Source organism: Falco rusticolus, chromosome 3 (genome assembly GCF_015220075.1).
Source record: "Falco rusticolus isolate bFalRus1 chromosome 3, bFalRus1.pri, whole genome shotgun sequence".
NCBI classification, from domain to species: Eukaryota; Metazoa; Chordata; class Aves; order Falconiformes; family Falconidae; genus Falco; species Falco rusticolus.
Window position 1 is genome coordinate 116,563,481 of NC_051189.1, and position 16,145 is coordinate 116,579,625.

At 65.8% G+C, this 16,145-nt stretch overlaps 1 protein-coding gene across 1 annotated transcript in view; it reads left to right on the forward strand.

Annotated features, from left to right (window-relative positions):
- The window catches only part of ADGRB2 (adhesion G protein-coupled receptor B2), a 28,593-nt gene extending 13,650 nt beyond the window's left edge, over window positions 1–14,943 (forward strand). The window contains 31 exon segments of the mRNA XM_037381856.1: window positions 1,253–1,417; window positions 2,521–2,656; window positions 2,658–2,683; window positions 3,480–3,605; window positions 3,608–3,643; window positions 3,733–3,834; window positions 3,991–4,097; window positions 4,479–4,673; window positions 4,767–4,835; window positions 4,935–5,043; window positions 5,118–5,264; window positions 6,132–6,207; window positions 6,279–6,381; window positions 6,612–6,655; window positions 7,694–7,829; window positions 8,384–8,478; window positions 8,771–8,873; window positions 9,150–9,300; window positions 9,597–9,666; window positions 9,786–9,852; window positions 9,965–10,033; window positions 10,035–10,051; window positions 10,642–10,740; window positions 11,657–11,828; window positions 11,902–11,997; window positions 12,187–12,226; window positions 12,403–13,061; window positions 13,436–13,471; window positions 13,788–13,892; window positions 14,044–14,097; window positions 14,258–14,943. Of these exon segments, the coding sequence (XP_037237753.1) occupies window positions 1,253–1,417; window positions 2,521–2,656; window positions 2,658–2,683; window positions 3,480–3,605; window positions 3,608–3,643; window positions 3,733–3,834; window positions 3,991–4,097; window positions 4,479–4,673; window positions 4,767–4,835; window positions 4,935–5,043; window positions 5,118–5,264; window positions 6,132–6,207; window positions 6,279–6,381; window positions 6,612–6,655; window positions 7,694–7,829; window positions 8,384–8,478; window positions 8,771–8,873; window positions 9,150–9,300; window positions 9,597–9,666; window positions 9,786–9,852; window positions 9,965–10,033; window positions 10,035–10,051; window positions 10,642–10,740; window positions 11,657–11,828; window positions 11,902–11,997; window positions 12,187–12,226; window positions 12,403–13,061; window positions 13,436–13,471; window positions 13,788–13,892; window positions 14,044–14,097; window positions 14,258–14,452 (3,605 nt within the window). The 3' untranslated portion in view covers window positions 14,453–14,943.
- Window positions 14,944–16,145: the final 1,202 nt, after the last annotated feature.

Below are 16,145 nucleotides of genomic sequence, written 5' to 3' on the forward strand. Positions count from 1 at the left end.
CGGGGGGGTTTCACTGCTGGCTCGGGGTGCCCGCCGCTGGCTGGGCTCTGGTGGGTGCGCAAAGGGCTGAGCAAGCGAGCGGCTGAGGGGAGTGGAGACCTGTTGCTGAGGGGTCTCTCACAGGTGGGGTATTCTGGGGGGATGGATGAGGAAAGTGGCTCTGCGTGGCGGCTGCTGTCATGGAAGCAGGTATTGCGCATCCTGCGCTGGGCTGCTCCAAGCCCCCTTGGCATCCCCACATCATCTTGCCTTCCTGGTTGGACTAGCTCTTGGGAAGCCACGTGGGGAAGCAGCAAGTGGGGGGAGGCGTCTGGAAGGGGTGCCCTGCGCCCCACCACCCCTGCTCTGCCGGGGGTTTTGCTTTGGGAGCAGCTGGGGCGGTGGCACCTCTCCATCCTCCCTCCTGGCAAACTCAGGGCTTCCCCATGGTGCCTCCGAGGCTTTGTGCTGGGAGAGAGGCAGGCGCTGGAGCCTGCACCGGGGGACTTGGGGACCTGGCGTGGTGGGGGTCCCCGCTCGTGGGGGACAGGAGGGGGCCGAGCTGCTCAGTGCATTGAGGCAGGTTGCGGGCAGGCAGGATGCCGGGCGTCTCGCTGGGCCACGTGCTGGCTCCTTTGTCATGGTGGTGTCCATGTGTCTTGTGTGGGACACTGGGGGTCAGAGGGGCCTCGGTGTGCTGCAGTGGCAGCTGGTTGCCCTGTCTAAGCTTGCGATGTTTCAGAGGTTTTGCACCTCAAAACCACACAGGTGCCCGCTCCCCTCCGTACCAGGGAGCACAGCCCTGTCCTGGCACTGCAGGGACATCGAAGCTCACGGAGGAGCATCCTTTAGGATGCTTGTGTGCTGCACAGGTCCCTGCTCCCTTCCCAGTGGGCTGAGCTCCCGTGGGCGCGATGCGTGCGAGGGGCAGCCGTGCCAGTGTGTCGACATGGGGTTGGGGCGAGCTGGGCCATGTGTAGGTGTGGGGGGACGTGCACCGCCGGTGCCAAGACCCGGAGCAGGGCAGGGAGCAGCAGTGGCACCACTGCCTGCTCAGGGCCCTTGGGGGTTTGGGCTCAGGTGTGATGGCGGGGCAGACGGTGCCAGCAGGATGCAGAGGGGAGCTGGGGACCGTCCCCAGCTCTGCCATGAGCCCCAGCCCAGGGCACGAGGGGTCTGCAATGGGCAGGACCCCTCAGTGCCAGGAGGAGGAGGAGGTTGGAGCCCCGCGAGGGCTGGGAGCGTGTGGCAACGGCACTGTGCTGTGTTGCAGTTCACGGCGCGTGGGAAGAGTGGTCCCCGTGGAGCCTGTGCTCGGTGACCTGCGGGCGAGGGGCCAGGACCAGGACGCGGCGGTGCGTGGCCCCGCGGCGCGGAGGGAAAGCCTGCGAGGGCCCCGAGCTGCAGGCCAAGCCCTGCAATATCGCGAGCTGCCCGGGTCAGTACCTCTCTCTCCCCCTGCTCCTCCTTCCCCCTGGGAATGCCAGGAGACAGCACCGGCCAAGAGCCAGGGCTGTGCTCCCGGCACGGGGCTGCGGTGCGGTGAGGGACGGGTGGCACTGCCATGGGGACCTGGGACAGCCCATGGGCACATGGGTGCTGTGACATGGGGTGCACCCTCCTGTCCCCACTGGAAACCCAGATGGAGAGCCAGCTCCATCAGCCATGCTGGGGGCTCGAGCCCCCACTGTGGGCAGGGGGGTCCAGCCTGGGGACCACGGAAGAGCCGGCTCCTTCCCTGCCCATCTGCTGTGGCTGACTGTCCCCTGCAGCAGGCACGGCGATGGCACTGGTGTGGCATCGGGATGTTGTGGGGCACTGGGGAGGTGGCGAAGGGGGTCGGCTGCAGGGTCTGTCTGCACATGGGTGGAGCAACATCTCTGTCCCTTCTTGTGTGCCTGGAGTGGCTGTGGTGGCGGCTGTGGGGTTTCTGCGATGATGGCCAGGGATGCCACGTCAGGGCCAGCATCCCTGTGAGGACTTGATGTATGGCATGGGGAGTCCAGTGGCCAGCTGGGAGCAGGATGGAGCGTGGGACCTGAGGGGTGCGCAGGGTGCACCGCCCCTGCAGCAGCTCCGGCAGGGGTGTGCCACCCACGGCACATGGCCTTTGCCACAGCAGCCCCATGGAGATGCTGCCGCAGCGAGGAAAGCTCCCAGAAGCTCTTTCCCTGCTGCCCTGGCCCATGCAGCAGTGCTGGGGCTCACAGGTTCAGCGGGGAGCGGTGCCAGGGCTGCTGGGTTTGGCAGGGAGCGATGCCAGGGTCCGGTGAGCATGGCCATGTGGCAGCATTGGCTGTTGTGGTGCAGCGGGGCTGTAGGAGCCACCGCTCAGGGTGTGGGGGCCAGTCCTGGTGACAGTCCCCCCAGCCAGGGCAGGATTTGGCGCTGGCTGCTGAGGTCAGCGCGGGAGGAGCCGGCACATCCGTAGGTTGGACCCGTTGCACCGAGAGCCTGGCGTGGGTCGCGGGGAGCTGGAGCCGTGCGGCCGAGTGGCCGCCGGCCGGTGGAGGCTGACGCCACTCTCGCTTGTCCCCGCAGTGGAAGGGCAGGGCTGGAGTGGGGGCGCCTGGAGCCGCTGCTCCGTCACCTGCGCCAACGGCACGCAGCAGCGGACGCGCAAGTGCAGCGTCTCGGCCCACGGCTGGGCCGAGTGCCGGGGGCCCACGCCGACGCCCGGAGTGCTCCAACCCCACCTGTCCCAGTAAGGCCCCGCGCTGGGGGGAGCGGGGGGAGGCTGCGTGTGCCGCTGGCACGGCGTGTCGGTGCACGGCACATCAGCGCGCATCAGCCATAAAGCCGCTGCAGTGTCACCACCGGTGACGAGGATGCTGGCAGCTCCCCTGCTGCGGACGCGGGCGTAAGGGGATCAAGAGCCGAAGGGTGATGCCAGGGATCAGCAGCTGCCCCGCTCGTGCCGCTTGGTCCCGCCAGGCACATCTTGGCTGATGGAGCCAGGGTTTCATACCGTGTCACGCTGCGGGGACCCGTTGGTGCCCGGTGGCTGCAGGTCCCGATGTGCTTTGGGTGCAAGCATGTACGAGCTCTTGTGCATTGCACGTGGTGGGCTGGGGCCAGCTCTGGCGATGGGGGGGACACTGGGCAGCAGTAGTCAAGCCAAAGATGGCACCCCATCCTCATCCTGTCCTTCGCCCCCATCCTCGTCTTGTCCTTCGACCCCCCGGTGTTGGTTGCAGGCGCGGAGGGTGCCGGTTGCTGTGCCATGGCCGCCACGGCAGCCAAAGGGAGGGAGCAGCTGTGCCACGCACCCCAGGGTGCCCTTGGGTTGCCAGCAGGGAGCAGCCAGGTGGCTGCACGGGGATGCCAGGCTTGTCTAAAAGAGATACAAATCACTGATCCATGGATTTCATACCCCACGGGGCTTTCGATTCATGGCGTGGCGGGGACAGCCATTGATGGTGCCCACCAGCCCTGTCCTGTCCCCTTGGTGCCATTTGCTGTGCAGAACCAGGTGTCCCACAGTGTTCCCATCCCCACAGCCGACAGCAAGTGGGTCCCTGGAACCACTGGGAGCCTCTGCTCCAAGACCTGCGACACCGTCTGGCAGCGCCGCTTCCGCATGTGCGAGGGCACCGGCGTGCAGGGCTACCCCTGCGAGGGCAGCGGCAGGAGGTGAAGACCTGCAACGAGAAGAAGTGCCCAGGTATGGGGCACACTTTCCCCCCCCTCACACACCCCACTGCCCATCACCCTGCATCCAGGCTCTGCCTGACCCCCCTTTTCGCCCCCCAGCCTACCACGAGATGTGCAAGGATGAGTACGTGATGCTGATGACCTGGAAGAAAACAGCTGCTGGGGACATCATCTACAACAAATGTCCCCCCAATGCCACGGGTGAGGGGCACAGGGCAAGCACCCCCCCCCAACCCCACCCCCACCCCCCCAAGCTCTAGAGCAGGGCAGGGGGCAGTGGGTGACATCAGGATGCTAGGCAGCATCACCCATCCTCGGCATTCCCGTGCCAGCACCAAACCCGATTGTCCCACACAGGGTCCGCCAGCCGCCGGTGCCTGCTGAGCCCCCATGGGATCGCCTACTGGGGTGTGCCCAGTTTCGCCCGTTGCGTGTCCCACGAGTACCGATACTTGCATCTCTCAGTAGGTGCACGCTCTGGCGCGGCCCCCCCGCTCCCCAACCCTCCCCTCCCTGGCACAGGGGGTTTGCTCCATCCCTGGGCAGGGAAACCCAGCAGCCGTCTTGCTTCACCGGCTGCCTACTGCATGGGGAAACTGAGGCAGGGCTCCCTGGGCAGGGCTGGGGAAGGGGACCCTGGTCTGAGCTGTGCTCTTGCGTCCTTGGGTAGTGGCTCTTGGGATGGGGAGGACCCCCCCTGCGTGACCCCTGTGTCCTGCTGCTGCCCCAACTAGTGCAGTGAGCTCTGTAGTGTCACCACTGCCTGGGCTCTGGCCGTGGCAGGGGACCTGGGGACACGGAGCACTGCTGGGGTCTGAGTGACACCGGTGTTCCCCCCGTACAAGCTGCGGGAGCACCTGGCCAAGGGGCAGCGGGTGCTGGCGGGTGAGGGGATGTCGCAGGTGGTGCGGAGCCTGCTGGAGCTCATGGCCCGCAAGACCTACTACAGCGGGGACCTGCTCTTCTCCGTGGAGATCCTGCGCAATGTCACCGACACCTTCAAGAGGGCCACCTACACCCCGTCCTCTGAGGACGTGCAGGTAGCGGGCAGGGGACGGCGAGGCACGCCCCTGGGGAGGTGGCGGCGGTTGGTCCCCAGCCCCCAGCCCCGCTGAAGGCCCCGTCCCCCGCAGCGCTTCTTCCAGGTGGTGAGCTACATGGTGGATGCGGAGAACCGGGATAAGTGGGAGGATGCCCAGCAGGTGAGTGGCACAGGACACGGGCGGGTGGTGGGGGCAGCTGGGATGTCCCCACCATGGGCACACGTCCCAGCGGCTGCGGAGCTGGTTGCTCGCTTGCAGGTCTCGCCCGGCTCCGTGCACCTGATGAAGGTGGTGGAGGACTTCATCCACCTGGTGGGTGATGCGCTGAAGGCCTTCCAGAGCTCCCTCATTGTCACCGACAACCTGGGTGAGCGGCGGGGTGGGCGCAGAGCCTCGGCGGGCGCAGGGAGCTGGCTGGTGACACCCGTTCTGCCCTGCCAGTGATCAGCATCCAGAGGGAACCTGTCTCCGCCGTCTCCAGTGACATCAACTTCCCTATGAAGGGGCGCCGGGGCATGAAGGATTGGGCCCGCAGCTCTGAGGACAAGCTCTTCATCCCCAGGGAGGTGCTCAGCCTCGCCTCGGCTGGTGAGGCAGGGCTGGGGCTGCAGGAGCCAGCACACTCTGCATGTGTGCACACGTGTGGGCATGAGTGTGCTCCTATGGCTGTGCAGGCATGTGCACATGTGTGAGCGTGCACATGGGAGTGCACATCTGGTGCTGTGCACATGTGTGAGCGTGCACACCTGGGAGTGCGCATGTATGGGCACGTGTGAGCAGGCACATGGGAGTGTGCATCTTTTGTTGTGCACGGGTTCAGCATGTCCCATCTGGGAGCGTGCATGCATGTGTGTACGTGTGTGTGCACATGTGTGAGTGCACATCTGGTGCTATGCACGTGGAGCATGCACATGAGCAGTGCACATTTGCACACATGTATGAGTATGCATATTGGGGAGTGTGCGTGTGTCTGCATGTGAACATGTGTGAGCATACACATCTGGGAGTGTGCATGTGTGTACACGTGTGTGAGCATGCACATGTGTGAGTGCACATCTGGTGCTGTGCACATGGAGCATGCACGTACGGTGCAGTACACATTTGTGCACACGTATGAGCATGCATATTGGAGAGTGTGCATGTGTATGCACGTGACATGTGTGAGCTTGCATGTCTGAGGCTGTGCATGTGTAAGAGTGCACATCTGGGAGCACAGGTGTGTGTGCATGCACGTCTGGGAGTCCACGTGTGTGGGCGTGAAGGCAGCCTCCTGCCAGCCCACGTGCCTGCATGTGTCAGCGTGTGCTGTGCCTGTGTTGGAGAGGGGATGCATGTTCCCTCACGCGTGTCGGGCGCAGGCTCGTGGGCTCTCACGTGTGCCTATGTGCTTGCTGAGCCCACGCGGGTGCCGGGCGCTGGATCATGGCACTGCTCTCCCTTCCCCTCTCTCTGCAGAAACAGATGAGTCGTCCCACTTCGTCATCGGGGCTGTGCTGTACCGCACGCTGGGGCTGATCCTGCCCCCACCCAGGTGAGTGGGGCTGCCCACTGTCCCCTGCGCCATGTCCCCATCCCTGTGACAGCCAGCACCCCTCCCTGCAGGACCCCCCTGGCCGTCACCTCCAAGGTGCTGACGGTGACAGTGCGCCCGCCAACCAAGCCCGCGGAGCCCCTTGTCCTGGTGGAGCTCTCCCACATCATCAACGTGAGTGTCCCCATCCCCTCACCGTGTCAACCTCCCGGTCCCGTGTGGTCCCAGGCTCTGAGAGCTGGGCAGGGGCCAGCAGCTCCCAGCTGGTAGCCACAAGTACTGGGCTCCATGCCCGTGGTGGGATGTGCCAGTGCTGGGGAGCCAGGCAGTTCCCCATGGACCCCCAGTCCCCTGGGGCTGGGAGCAGGCAGGGCGTGAAGCACTAACCCATCCCTCTGTCCGCAGGCACATCCCACCCGCAGTGTGTCACCTGGGACTACTCGAGGACGTGAGTGAGGACAGGGGAATGGGGACACCCCTGGCCATGTCCTTGCTGGCCGATGGGGCTGGGCTTGTCCCAACACCCCAGTGGGTCTCTGGGGAGCTGGCAGGAGGGACGGGGAGTGGGGCCAGTCCCTTGCTGTGGCTGAGTGCCTCTGTGGGTGAATCGTGCTGCCACAGGATCGATCTGCCTCTGCGTGACGCTGGGGACGGATGCCGCCAGCCTGCCAGATGCAATTTGTTAGTGTGGAGGCCCGCTGCTCTGGCAGGAGCAAGGGAAAGTAGGGCACGGTGGGGGACAGCAGGGCCAGGTCCCCCCTGCCCTGGTACCTGTGGCTGCTCTGCATCTCGGGGTCACTGGTTTCCAGTACAGCTCCTGTGCTGATGGGGAGGTGTGTGGCTGTGATGAGTGTGGCAGGTCTCAGCCTGCCCCCAGGGGAGCGGTGTCCCCAGCTGTCCCCACAGACCCAGTTCCCATTTTGTCACTTTGCTGGGAGCTGTGGCTGCTCTCCCAGCGTCACCATGGGGCTCTCCCTCCCAGCTCCTCCCGGGTGAGTCCCCGTGGCAGGAGGGGAGCGTCACCCGCTCCCGGCAGGTCTGCCTTTGGGGTAGCACAGCTCTGCTGCATGAGCCATGGCTCATGCTGGAGGGGCCACAGGTGCCAGGGTGTCCTGGGACTGCTGCTGCCTGCCCTGGCGCTGCCTTGGTCCCCTCCATCCCTGCCACCCCTCTTCCCAGGCCTGGCCCCCTCCCTCTGTGGTTTGTGCTCCCCCAGACCTGGGTGGGATGGTTAAATTTCGTGTTGCACCGCTCCCCAGCACGATGGGCACCAGGGCGGGCGGGGGCAGCTGGGGGCAGGGATGGCGTCAACCCCCCACGCTGGGCTCAGGGGATTAACCCATCCCCTGGCAGCGCTCCCCCATCTGCCTCCCCCCAGGCAGCGGCCAGCAACGGGTTAACTCAGGAGAGGCGCGAGGGGCTGTGTGTGTGTGTGTGCGTTTGATCATTTCAAATTGCTCTCCCTCGCTTTCGTCCCATTAATCAGGGATGCTGGCTTGGGAAACTGGGACACGGAGAGCTGCCAAACCCTGGAGACCCTCCCAGCACACACCAAATGCCAGTGCCGCCAGCTCGCCACCTTCGCCGTCCTCTCCCAGCTGCCCAGAGACCTGGTAGGGGACAGGATGGGTGACAGGGACCAGCCTGCTGGGGAACATGGGTCATGGATGGGGGGGGATCCCCGGGCTGCAGGCCTGGGTAAGGCGGGGGTCCCGAGGGAGGATGAGGAGGGGCGGGGGCTGCATAGCCTGCAGGCACCCTAGTAGGATGGGATGGGCACTGGCGGATAGGGGGGTGTCTCCCACCAGCCAAAGGAAGGGCCCTGGCACCCTGAGGGTGGGCTCGTGCGGGCAGGGGGCTGCTGTAGTCTGTAGGGCTCGATATGGGGCATTGCTGTATGCCAGGAGGGGAGGGGGCAGCCCTGGCCCCAGGCATTCCCCCCACCCCATTGCTATTCCGCCCGCATCCCCCGTCGGCATGGAGATAGGCACGGGTCCCCAGGAAGGCGCCTTGGCTGTGCCACCGCCTCCACCGACCCCCTCCGGCGCCCGGGGGTCCCCAGCCAGGGGGGTGGAGAGGCCCAGTGGGGGGCAGGGGGCGGGCAGGGAGCGGTGATGGGGGTTGAGGAGGGGGGGGCAGGCTCAGCCGCTACCCCCCACTGCTCACCAGCCATGGACCCCTCGGCACTCCATCAGTGCCACTGATGATCGGCTGTGCCGTCTCCTGCATGGCCCTGCTGACCCTGCTGGTGATCTACGCGGCCTTCTGGAGGTGACCTGGGGACAACTGGGGACCCGGGGGGCACCTGAGGTGTGAGACTGTGTGGGGAGGGGGCGGCGAAGTGGGGCATGGCACGAGTAAAGTCTCAGCATCAATGTGATTAAATGCAACGTGGCAGAACAGAATGACCCCCGTGGGAGCCGGGTCGGGTGGGAGAGGTGCCCAGGCTGCCTGGCACTGTCCCCAGCCAAGGACAGTGCCCACCCGCCGGCAGCATGCAGGGGACACGGGACAGGGACACTGCACGGCTGGCGCCCTGGTCCCATGCTGCTCCTGCCCGCAGGTTCATCAAGTCGGAGCGCTCCATCATCCTGCTCAACTTCTGCATCTCCATCCTGGCCTCCAACGTCCTCATCCTCGTGGGCCAGTCCCACATGCTCAGCAAGGTGGGTGCCACCACCCTGCCCCCTCACGGGGTCCCCGGGTGGGCACGGGGGCTGCAGTGGGGTCTGAGCCCTCTTTTCCCAGCTGGTCACCTCGTCCCTGCTGGCTCCCTGCAGCAGATTGGATTTGGATTAACTCGATCTCGGGATTAAAATCCGTTGTGCTGGTGGCTTTGACACAAACCTTGCCCGGGTGTGGGAGTTTAACCACGGCGGTGCCGGGCGTGTGGCTGCGGTGGTGCCACGATGTCCCCCCTTGAGGTGCCCACGTCCCCGCAGGGTGTGTGCACCATGACGGCTGCCTTCCTCCACTTCTTCTTCCTCTCGTCCTTCTGCTGGGTGCTGACGGAGGCCTGGCAGTCCTACCTGGCGGTGATCGGCCGGATCCGGACACGCCTGGTCAGGAAACGCTTCCTGTGCTTGGGATGGGGTAAGAGCCCAGCAGGGCTGGTCCCGGGATGGGGTGGAAGGGAGGCACCACACCCCCCTCCCTGGTACCCCCCAGGGTTATCAGAAGGGGAAACTGAGGCACGATGGAGGAAAGCAGACCCAGGTGTCTTGGTCCCTTTGACGTGGCGCACTCTGACCAGCCAGACCATGGGGAGCTGCCAGAAAGGCTCCATCCCAGTCCCCATCCATGGGGGCTGGCAGAGGGGTGGTGCTGGGGTGGGGGGACGGACAGCAATGCCACCCCCCTGCAACCCTGGCCTTATCTCCTCTTTCCAGGGTTGCCAGCCCTCGTGGTCGCAGTCTCCGTTGGCTTCACACGGACTAAAGGCTACGGGACGGCGAGCTAGTATGTGGGGACATGGGGACACAGGGCTGGGCCTGGGGACCGCCCCGGCTGGCCACAGGGGATGGGGACAGGGGCTGTCCCCTCTCCCTCAGCCCCTGACATGCCATGGTCCCCCGCAGCTGCTGGCTCTCGCTGGAGGGCGGTTTGCTCTACGCCTTCGTGGGACCTGCTGCTGTCATTGTGCTGGTGAGCTGACCCCAAGCCCCAAAGGCCACCCCGGTGGTGGCAGCTCCTGGAGCCCCGGCTCGTGGAGGGGCTCTGTGCGCAGCCCCTAACCCCGGCGCCGCTCTCGCCCAAGGTGAACATGCTGGTCGGCATCATCGTGTTCAACAAGCTCATGTCCCGCGATGGCATTTCAGATAAGTCCAAAAAAGCAGCGAGCTGGGTAAGTGCCCTGCGCCCCACGGGGCTGTCCCTGGGGCTGGCACGGAGCACCCTGCCCTGCCGCACCGCGGGGCATGGCACGGGGCAGGGGGGCTCCTCCGGGAGCGGGCTGAGGACGGGGCACACTTCACCTCATCAGTGGGCGGCAGGGGCCAAGCCCGGGGCAACCGCAGCCCCTTCTTGGGGGCGGCTGGAAGGGCAGTAGCTGGTGGGGACGGTCACCCCACACCTTCCCCTGGGGAAGGGGGAGCCACACACTGCGGACCCCCCCTCCCTGCCACCAGCGGAGGGGACTGAGCCCTGCCCGCCCCATCCCGCTGCCGCTTGGCCACCCCTGCTCGCCATTAACAACTGCTGCTGCCCTCGACTAACCCGGCTCTCTCTCTCTCTCTCTCTTTCTCTTTCTCTTTTCCTTCTCCCATTTGCTTTTTGCCTGTGTCTGTCCATCCGTCCATCCATCTGTCCATCCATCTGTCCACCCCACCCTTCTCCATCCCCACCATCCTGCTCTCCCACGGCCTTGCTCCCCTCGCCTGCATCCCGCGTGCCCGGTCCTGGCCGCGGGGCACCGGGGGGGTGGTGGGCATGTAGCTCCAAGCCCCCGCCCTGCGGCAGCCTGCTGCTGAAATGCACCAAGTGCGGCGTGGTGTCCAGCGCGGCCATGACCTCCGCCACCGCCAGCAGTGCCATGTTAGTGCCCGCCACGCGCCCGCCTCGCCCCCCCACCCCGAGCACAGCCTTGGAGCCCGGGCAGCTGGGCCGGGGGGGGGGGGGGAGTCTGGGCATCACCCTGGGTGGGGAGCGGGTTCTGGGTTGGGGGTCCCGTGGGCAGGGCGAAGGCTGTGTGCTCGGGGCGGTCCGGGGCGCGGGGGGGCGCGTGCCCCACCGCGGCCATCACGTCTGCATGGCATGGCTTCCCACAGGTCACGTCATCGCTGGGGTTGGGGCGTGGGGGGGCTCAGCTCCTCTTCACCGGGGTGACTTGGGAGCAGGGAGGGCATGAAGGGCACCACGCTGTGGGGCACGGGCCAGTCCTGGCCTTGGGAGTGTCCTCGGGACCCTCTGCCCAGCACCTGAGCCCCCACGGTTGCTGGCTGGGACCACTGCCACCCTGGTCAGCCAAGGTCCCTGCTCCCAGAGGTTTAGTTGCAATAGAAGCAGCCCCCAAACTCACTGTTAAAAAAGAAAGAAATCCCCTTTCTGCTCTTCTTGCGGCTGTGGGAGGGTGACAGTGGCCCCACATGCCCCCAGCACCCTCACTGCCAGCTGTGTTGCCTGTGCGGGGACAGGGACACGTGCAGCTGTGCCCTGCCTGGGCTAGCTGGGCAGTGCCAGTGGCTCAGCCTGGGGGGGGCACAAGGAGCCCACGGGCCCCCTCGCCCTAAGGCAGGCAGTACCCCAAGCGCCTAGCTGGTGCCAGCTTGGAGACACTGAGGAAGAGGGGGGGACAACAGGGGGCATGGCATCTGCGCTCGGGTCTCCGTGCCGCGCTGTGCACGCAGTCAGCTCCAGCCAGACTTGCGGGGCTGGGGGCAGTGCTGGGGGGCCTGTTGCGGGGCAGCCCCAGCGCAGCAGGCTCACCCCGGCCCCTCTCTCCCTGCCCCAGGGCATCGCTGTGGAGCTCCTGCGTGGTCCTGCCTCTGCTGGCGCTGACCTGGATGTCGGCCGTGCTCGCCATGACCGACCGGCGCTCCATCCTCTTCCAGGTCCTCTTCGCCGTCTTCAACTCCGTCCAGGGCTTCGTCATCATCACCGTGCACGGGTTCCTGCGCCGAGAGGTGGGGTGGCCCCAGAGGGGTGCCAGTGGGGGGACGCCTGGCCACGGGGCCGTGACCGGCTCTGTTCCCACAGGTCCAGGATGTGGTGAAGTGTCAGATGGGGGGGTGCAGGAGCGAGGAGAATGAAAACTCGCCCGACTCCTGCAAGAATGGGCAGGTGCAGATCCTGGTGAGTGCGGCAGTGCCAGCACGAGCTGCAGTGGGCACTGGCAGGGCTGCTCGCCCCGGCTGGGGCAGGGTCCCCCTTGCAAACCCTGCTGCTCCCCGTGCTGGCCAAGATGCATTCATTTCCCCATCTCTCTCCCTTTCTTTCTCTCTTCTCTCTCTCTCTCTTCCCCCTCTTTCTGTATTTTTATAGACAGATTTTGAAAAGGATGTTGACCTGGCGTGTCAGACAGGTGAGGTCTCCCCTGCCCCCTGCGCTGGGGACGGGGATGTCACTGTGCCACACCTGGGAGGGACAGGCAGCGTGTGCCAGGGCGGGCGCGATGCCAGTGCGCAGGGGGTCAGTCCAGTCCCCCTGCCCTCCTGCGGGATCCCCAGGGCCGGCTCTGACCCCCCTCCCCACCCGCAGTGCTGTTCAAGGAGGTGAACACCTGCAACCCTGCCACCATCACGGGCACCTTGTCCCGCATCTCCCTGGATGGGGATGAAGACCCCAAGCTCAACACCACCTCGGAGGGTGGCCTGGGCTTCTCCAGCCTGCCAGGAAACATCCCTCCCTCCAGCATCCTGGTCCAGGTCCCCAAAATGACACCCAATGTGGTGGCGGGCTTGAGCGAGCTGGGAGACCCGCCGGCACAGCAGCTCAGCCTGGAGGCACCGGGTCCCGTCTACCTGTGCACGGAGAGCAGCCTGCGGCCCCTGGAGTACGGCTGGCTGCGGGCCCCCGAGCCCCCGCGGGAGAGCGACTACATGATGCTGCCCCGCCGGACCGGCAGCCTCAAGCCCTTCCCACGGGAGGAGGGCACCCTGGGTCCCAGTGCTGAGGAAGGGGTGCCCGGTGGGACGGGGCGCCCGGTGGCTGAGGGAGACACCTACCCTGGCTTCGTCGCAGTGGACCACATCAACATGAACTTGAACCAGCCCTACGGGACGGTGAAGGCGCCCTACGGCCTCCAGTTCAAGCAGCACCCCACCGTGCGGCAGATCCTGGCCTCGGAGCTGTCGGAGCGCAGCCGCACCATGCCCCGCACTGTCCCCGGCTCCGCCATGAAAGTGGGGTCCCTGGAGGTGAGCCAGGGGGGCTGGCGTGTGTGCCCATGGACGCAGACATGGGGAGGGAGATGCGTGGGTTTGGACAAGTGTGCAAGAGCGTGCACAAGCCCGCATGCACATGCAGGGCTGCATGATTTGCCCCTGTGCTCGCTGCTCGGCATCCCACCCTTTGCTTGGTGCTGCCTTCACCCAGCAGCACGGTGGATAAGCTGCATGTCCTGCAGCTCGGCCGGGACCCCCGCATCTCCAGCCGGGCTCTCCCCCATGCCAACGGGCATCCCCCCATTTCCCCCCCACCGTGCTCACCCCACATCTCAGCCGTGCAAAGACCTTTCCCTTTTCTTCTCCATCTCCTCCCCCTGCTCTGGGCCCTGTGCGTCCCCTGCTAGAGGAAGAGGTTGCGATACTCTGACCTGGACTTCGAGGTAAGCGCGGCCACGGCAGCCGGTGCCACCGGTGCCTGCTGTGGGGTTGGGTGCCACCCAGGGACTGGACCACCTTGTCCCTGGTCCCCTCTGGCTCGCTGTTGGCAAAGCAGCAGCCGAATTTGGAGGAGTTTTCTACCAGGCAGGAACGAGCGTTGGCTCGTAATTAAAACACCGAGTGGGAGCATTGCAGTGGGCTCAGCCACCCGTCTGGGATGCCCCAAAAAGCAGGGGAGGGTGGGCAAGAGGGGATGATGGGGGTGGGAGCAGGGCTGTGCCGCATCCGACGGCCGCAGGCTCTGCTATTGCCCCGCAGAAGGTGATGCACACGCGGAAACGCCACTCTGAGCTCTACCACGAGCTCAACCAGAAGTTTCACACGCTGGACCGGTACCGGGCCCCAGCTGCCGGCTCCTCCAAGGTGAGGTCTTGGGGGCCCCATCCTGCCCTGGATATGCTCTCCTGCACCCCTCCCACCTCTCCCCTGCATGGACTGGGGCATCCCGGGGAGGATGGGGGAGATGGGGGGTCCCCAGGATGATGCTGGGGCTGAGCACTGTTTTTTTCCACAGCGAGAAAAGCGGTGGAGCGTCTCGTCAGGTGGTGGGGAGAAGAGCACGGCCAATGTAAGTGCCTGAGCCCCCCCCGGGGGCTGATCCACCCTCTCTTGGATGGGGCTGGAGGGTGGAGGTGGGTGGCTGTGCCCCAGGGCTGGGTGCCGATGGGACAGAACCACACATCGCCATGCACCCTGGCCATTTGCTGCAGCTCCTCCTCGCCCGGCAGGATGCGGCCAACCCCGAGGAGCAGCAGCCACAGGCGCCGGCTGCGCCACCAAAGCCGTGGAGCACGTTCAAGGCGATGACGCTGGGCGCCCTGCCCAGCGCCCAGCGGGACCGGCTGGAGCTGCGCTGCGCGGACTGGGAGGGCCCCTGCACTGGGCTGGATGCGGCCGATGGCGACTTTCAGACGGAGGTGTGAGCCCCGCGCCCGCTGCCGCTGCCTTCACCCTGGCGCAGGATGAGCCGAGATGCTGGGATTGCTCCGTCCTCCTCAGCTGCTGGGGGGGTCCCTGCCTGGCTGGAGCCGTCCTCGTAGGAGAGACCACGCTCCCCCCTGGCCACAGCCGCCTCCCACCCGTCCTCGCGTGGTTTTCTCCTCCCTGCCACCCTCCGGACGCGGGTGTGGAGGGGACACGCGCACCCCCCCATGCTCACCCACCGATCACACCTGCACCCCCCGGGGCAGGACCGGCCGTTGAGGCCGTCAGATCTTTGTTCTTTTCTACCGGGATGTTTCTTCACGCCGTGCACCGTGTGCACGCGAGCGGCCGTCCCCGGGGCCAGGCTGCCCTCGCCCCCCCCCCCGGGGTCCCATGGCTGCCCCCTCCCAGCCCTCCCCACCGTCCCCACCCCACGGGGCAGGTGCTGTTGTTGTTGGAAATAAAAGTTCACTCTCTGTGGTGCCGTGGGGCCGCGGCCACCGCTTCGTGCTTCGTGTCAAGGGGTCCAGCTGGGTAGAGGGGGGCTGTCACCCAGCGGGGACTCCTGGTCTGTCTGCTCCCCCCGGCCCCCTCCCTGCTCAGAGCCCACAGGGTGCTGCTGGCTGGGGCTGAGCCCACACCCGCGTGCTGCCTCGAAAATGAGCGTCTTATCGCGGGAGCCAAGAGCACTGAATTACATGGTAATTAATCTATAAGCAAATTAGTAACTTCGGAGGCAATTACCATGCAGTCTGCAGAGGCGTGTAACGTGGGGTGCCTCGCACTGCTGGAGCATCCCTGGCGTCAGCACAGCCGGAGCTGGGTGTTGCAGGGTCAGTGTGCTGCCCACGGCATCGGTGCGAGTGGCCCCGGTGCAGGGGGGGCTGGCAGTGCCACCGTGAAGCCAGCAGCCGTGGCCGTGGGTGCCAGGCTCGTGCCGGACCAGGAGCTGCGTTGGGAGAGCAGGGGCAGGTCGGTGCTGGAGAAGAGGATGCCTCTGTCTCGTGGCTCTCAGCACCTCCGGGACTAATGAGGTCTGCGCTAAGCGTTAATCCATGGTGTTGATGAGGTGCCAGGGCAGACCATGGCACTGAAACCCTCCTGCTGCGGCGTGGCGTGGTGTAACGCACCGGTGAGGGCTGTGCAGCCGCTGCGATGTGGGGGAGCGTGCCCTGGTCACGGCTGTCACTCCTCTCTGGGAGAAGCTGCCAGAGCTTCCCCAAGGGCTCGTTTTGGCAAAGGCAGGCTCAGCACGGGCTGTGGACGAGCAGGCAGCACCCTCCAGCACCCACATTTCAGGCAGGCAGCTTCCCACAAGGATGAAGCTGGTGGGAGCTGTGGGGCTGGCAATGACCCCTTGCTCCCGGGGGATGCCAGCGCTGCCGAGACCTCCACGTAAAGGATGCTGCCCAGTTTGGACCAGTGACCTCCAAGGTACTGGTTTGCTCCTCGTCTGCACTGCAGTGCTGTGCAAGGTGCTCAGCACTCTGCAAGCATCGAGCCCACTGGGTGCTGGGGGTCGGGGGCACTGCCAGCCCCCATCAGCTCAGGCAGCTGTGCCTTCCACTGCCACAGCAGCAATTAGTCCTCATCAGTGCAGGCCTGGGGCCACAGAGATGTGATTGCGAGATGAGGCATGAAATTAGGCAGGCTAAAGGGGAGCGTCATTAACCAAACCTGCCTGGGGTGTGC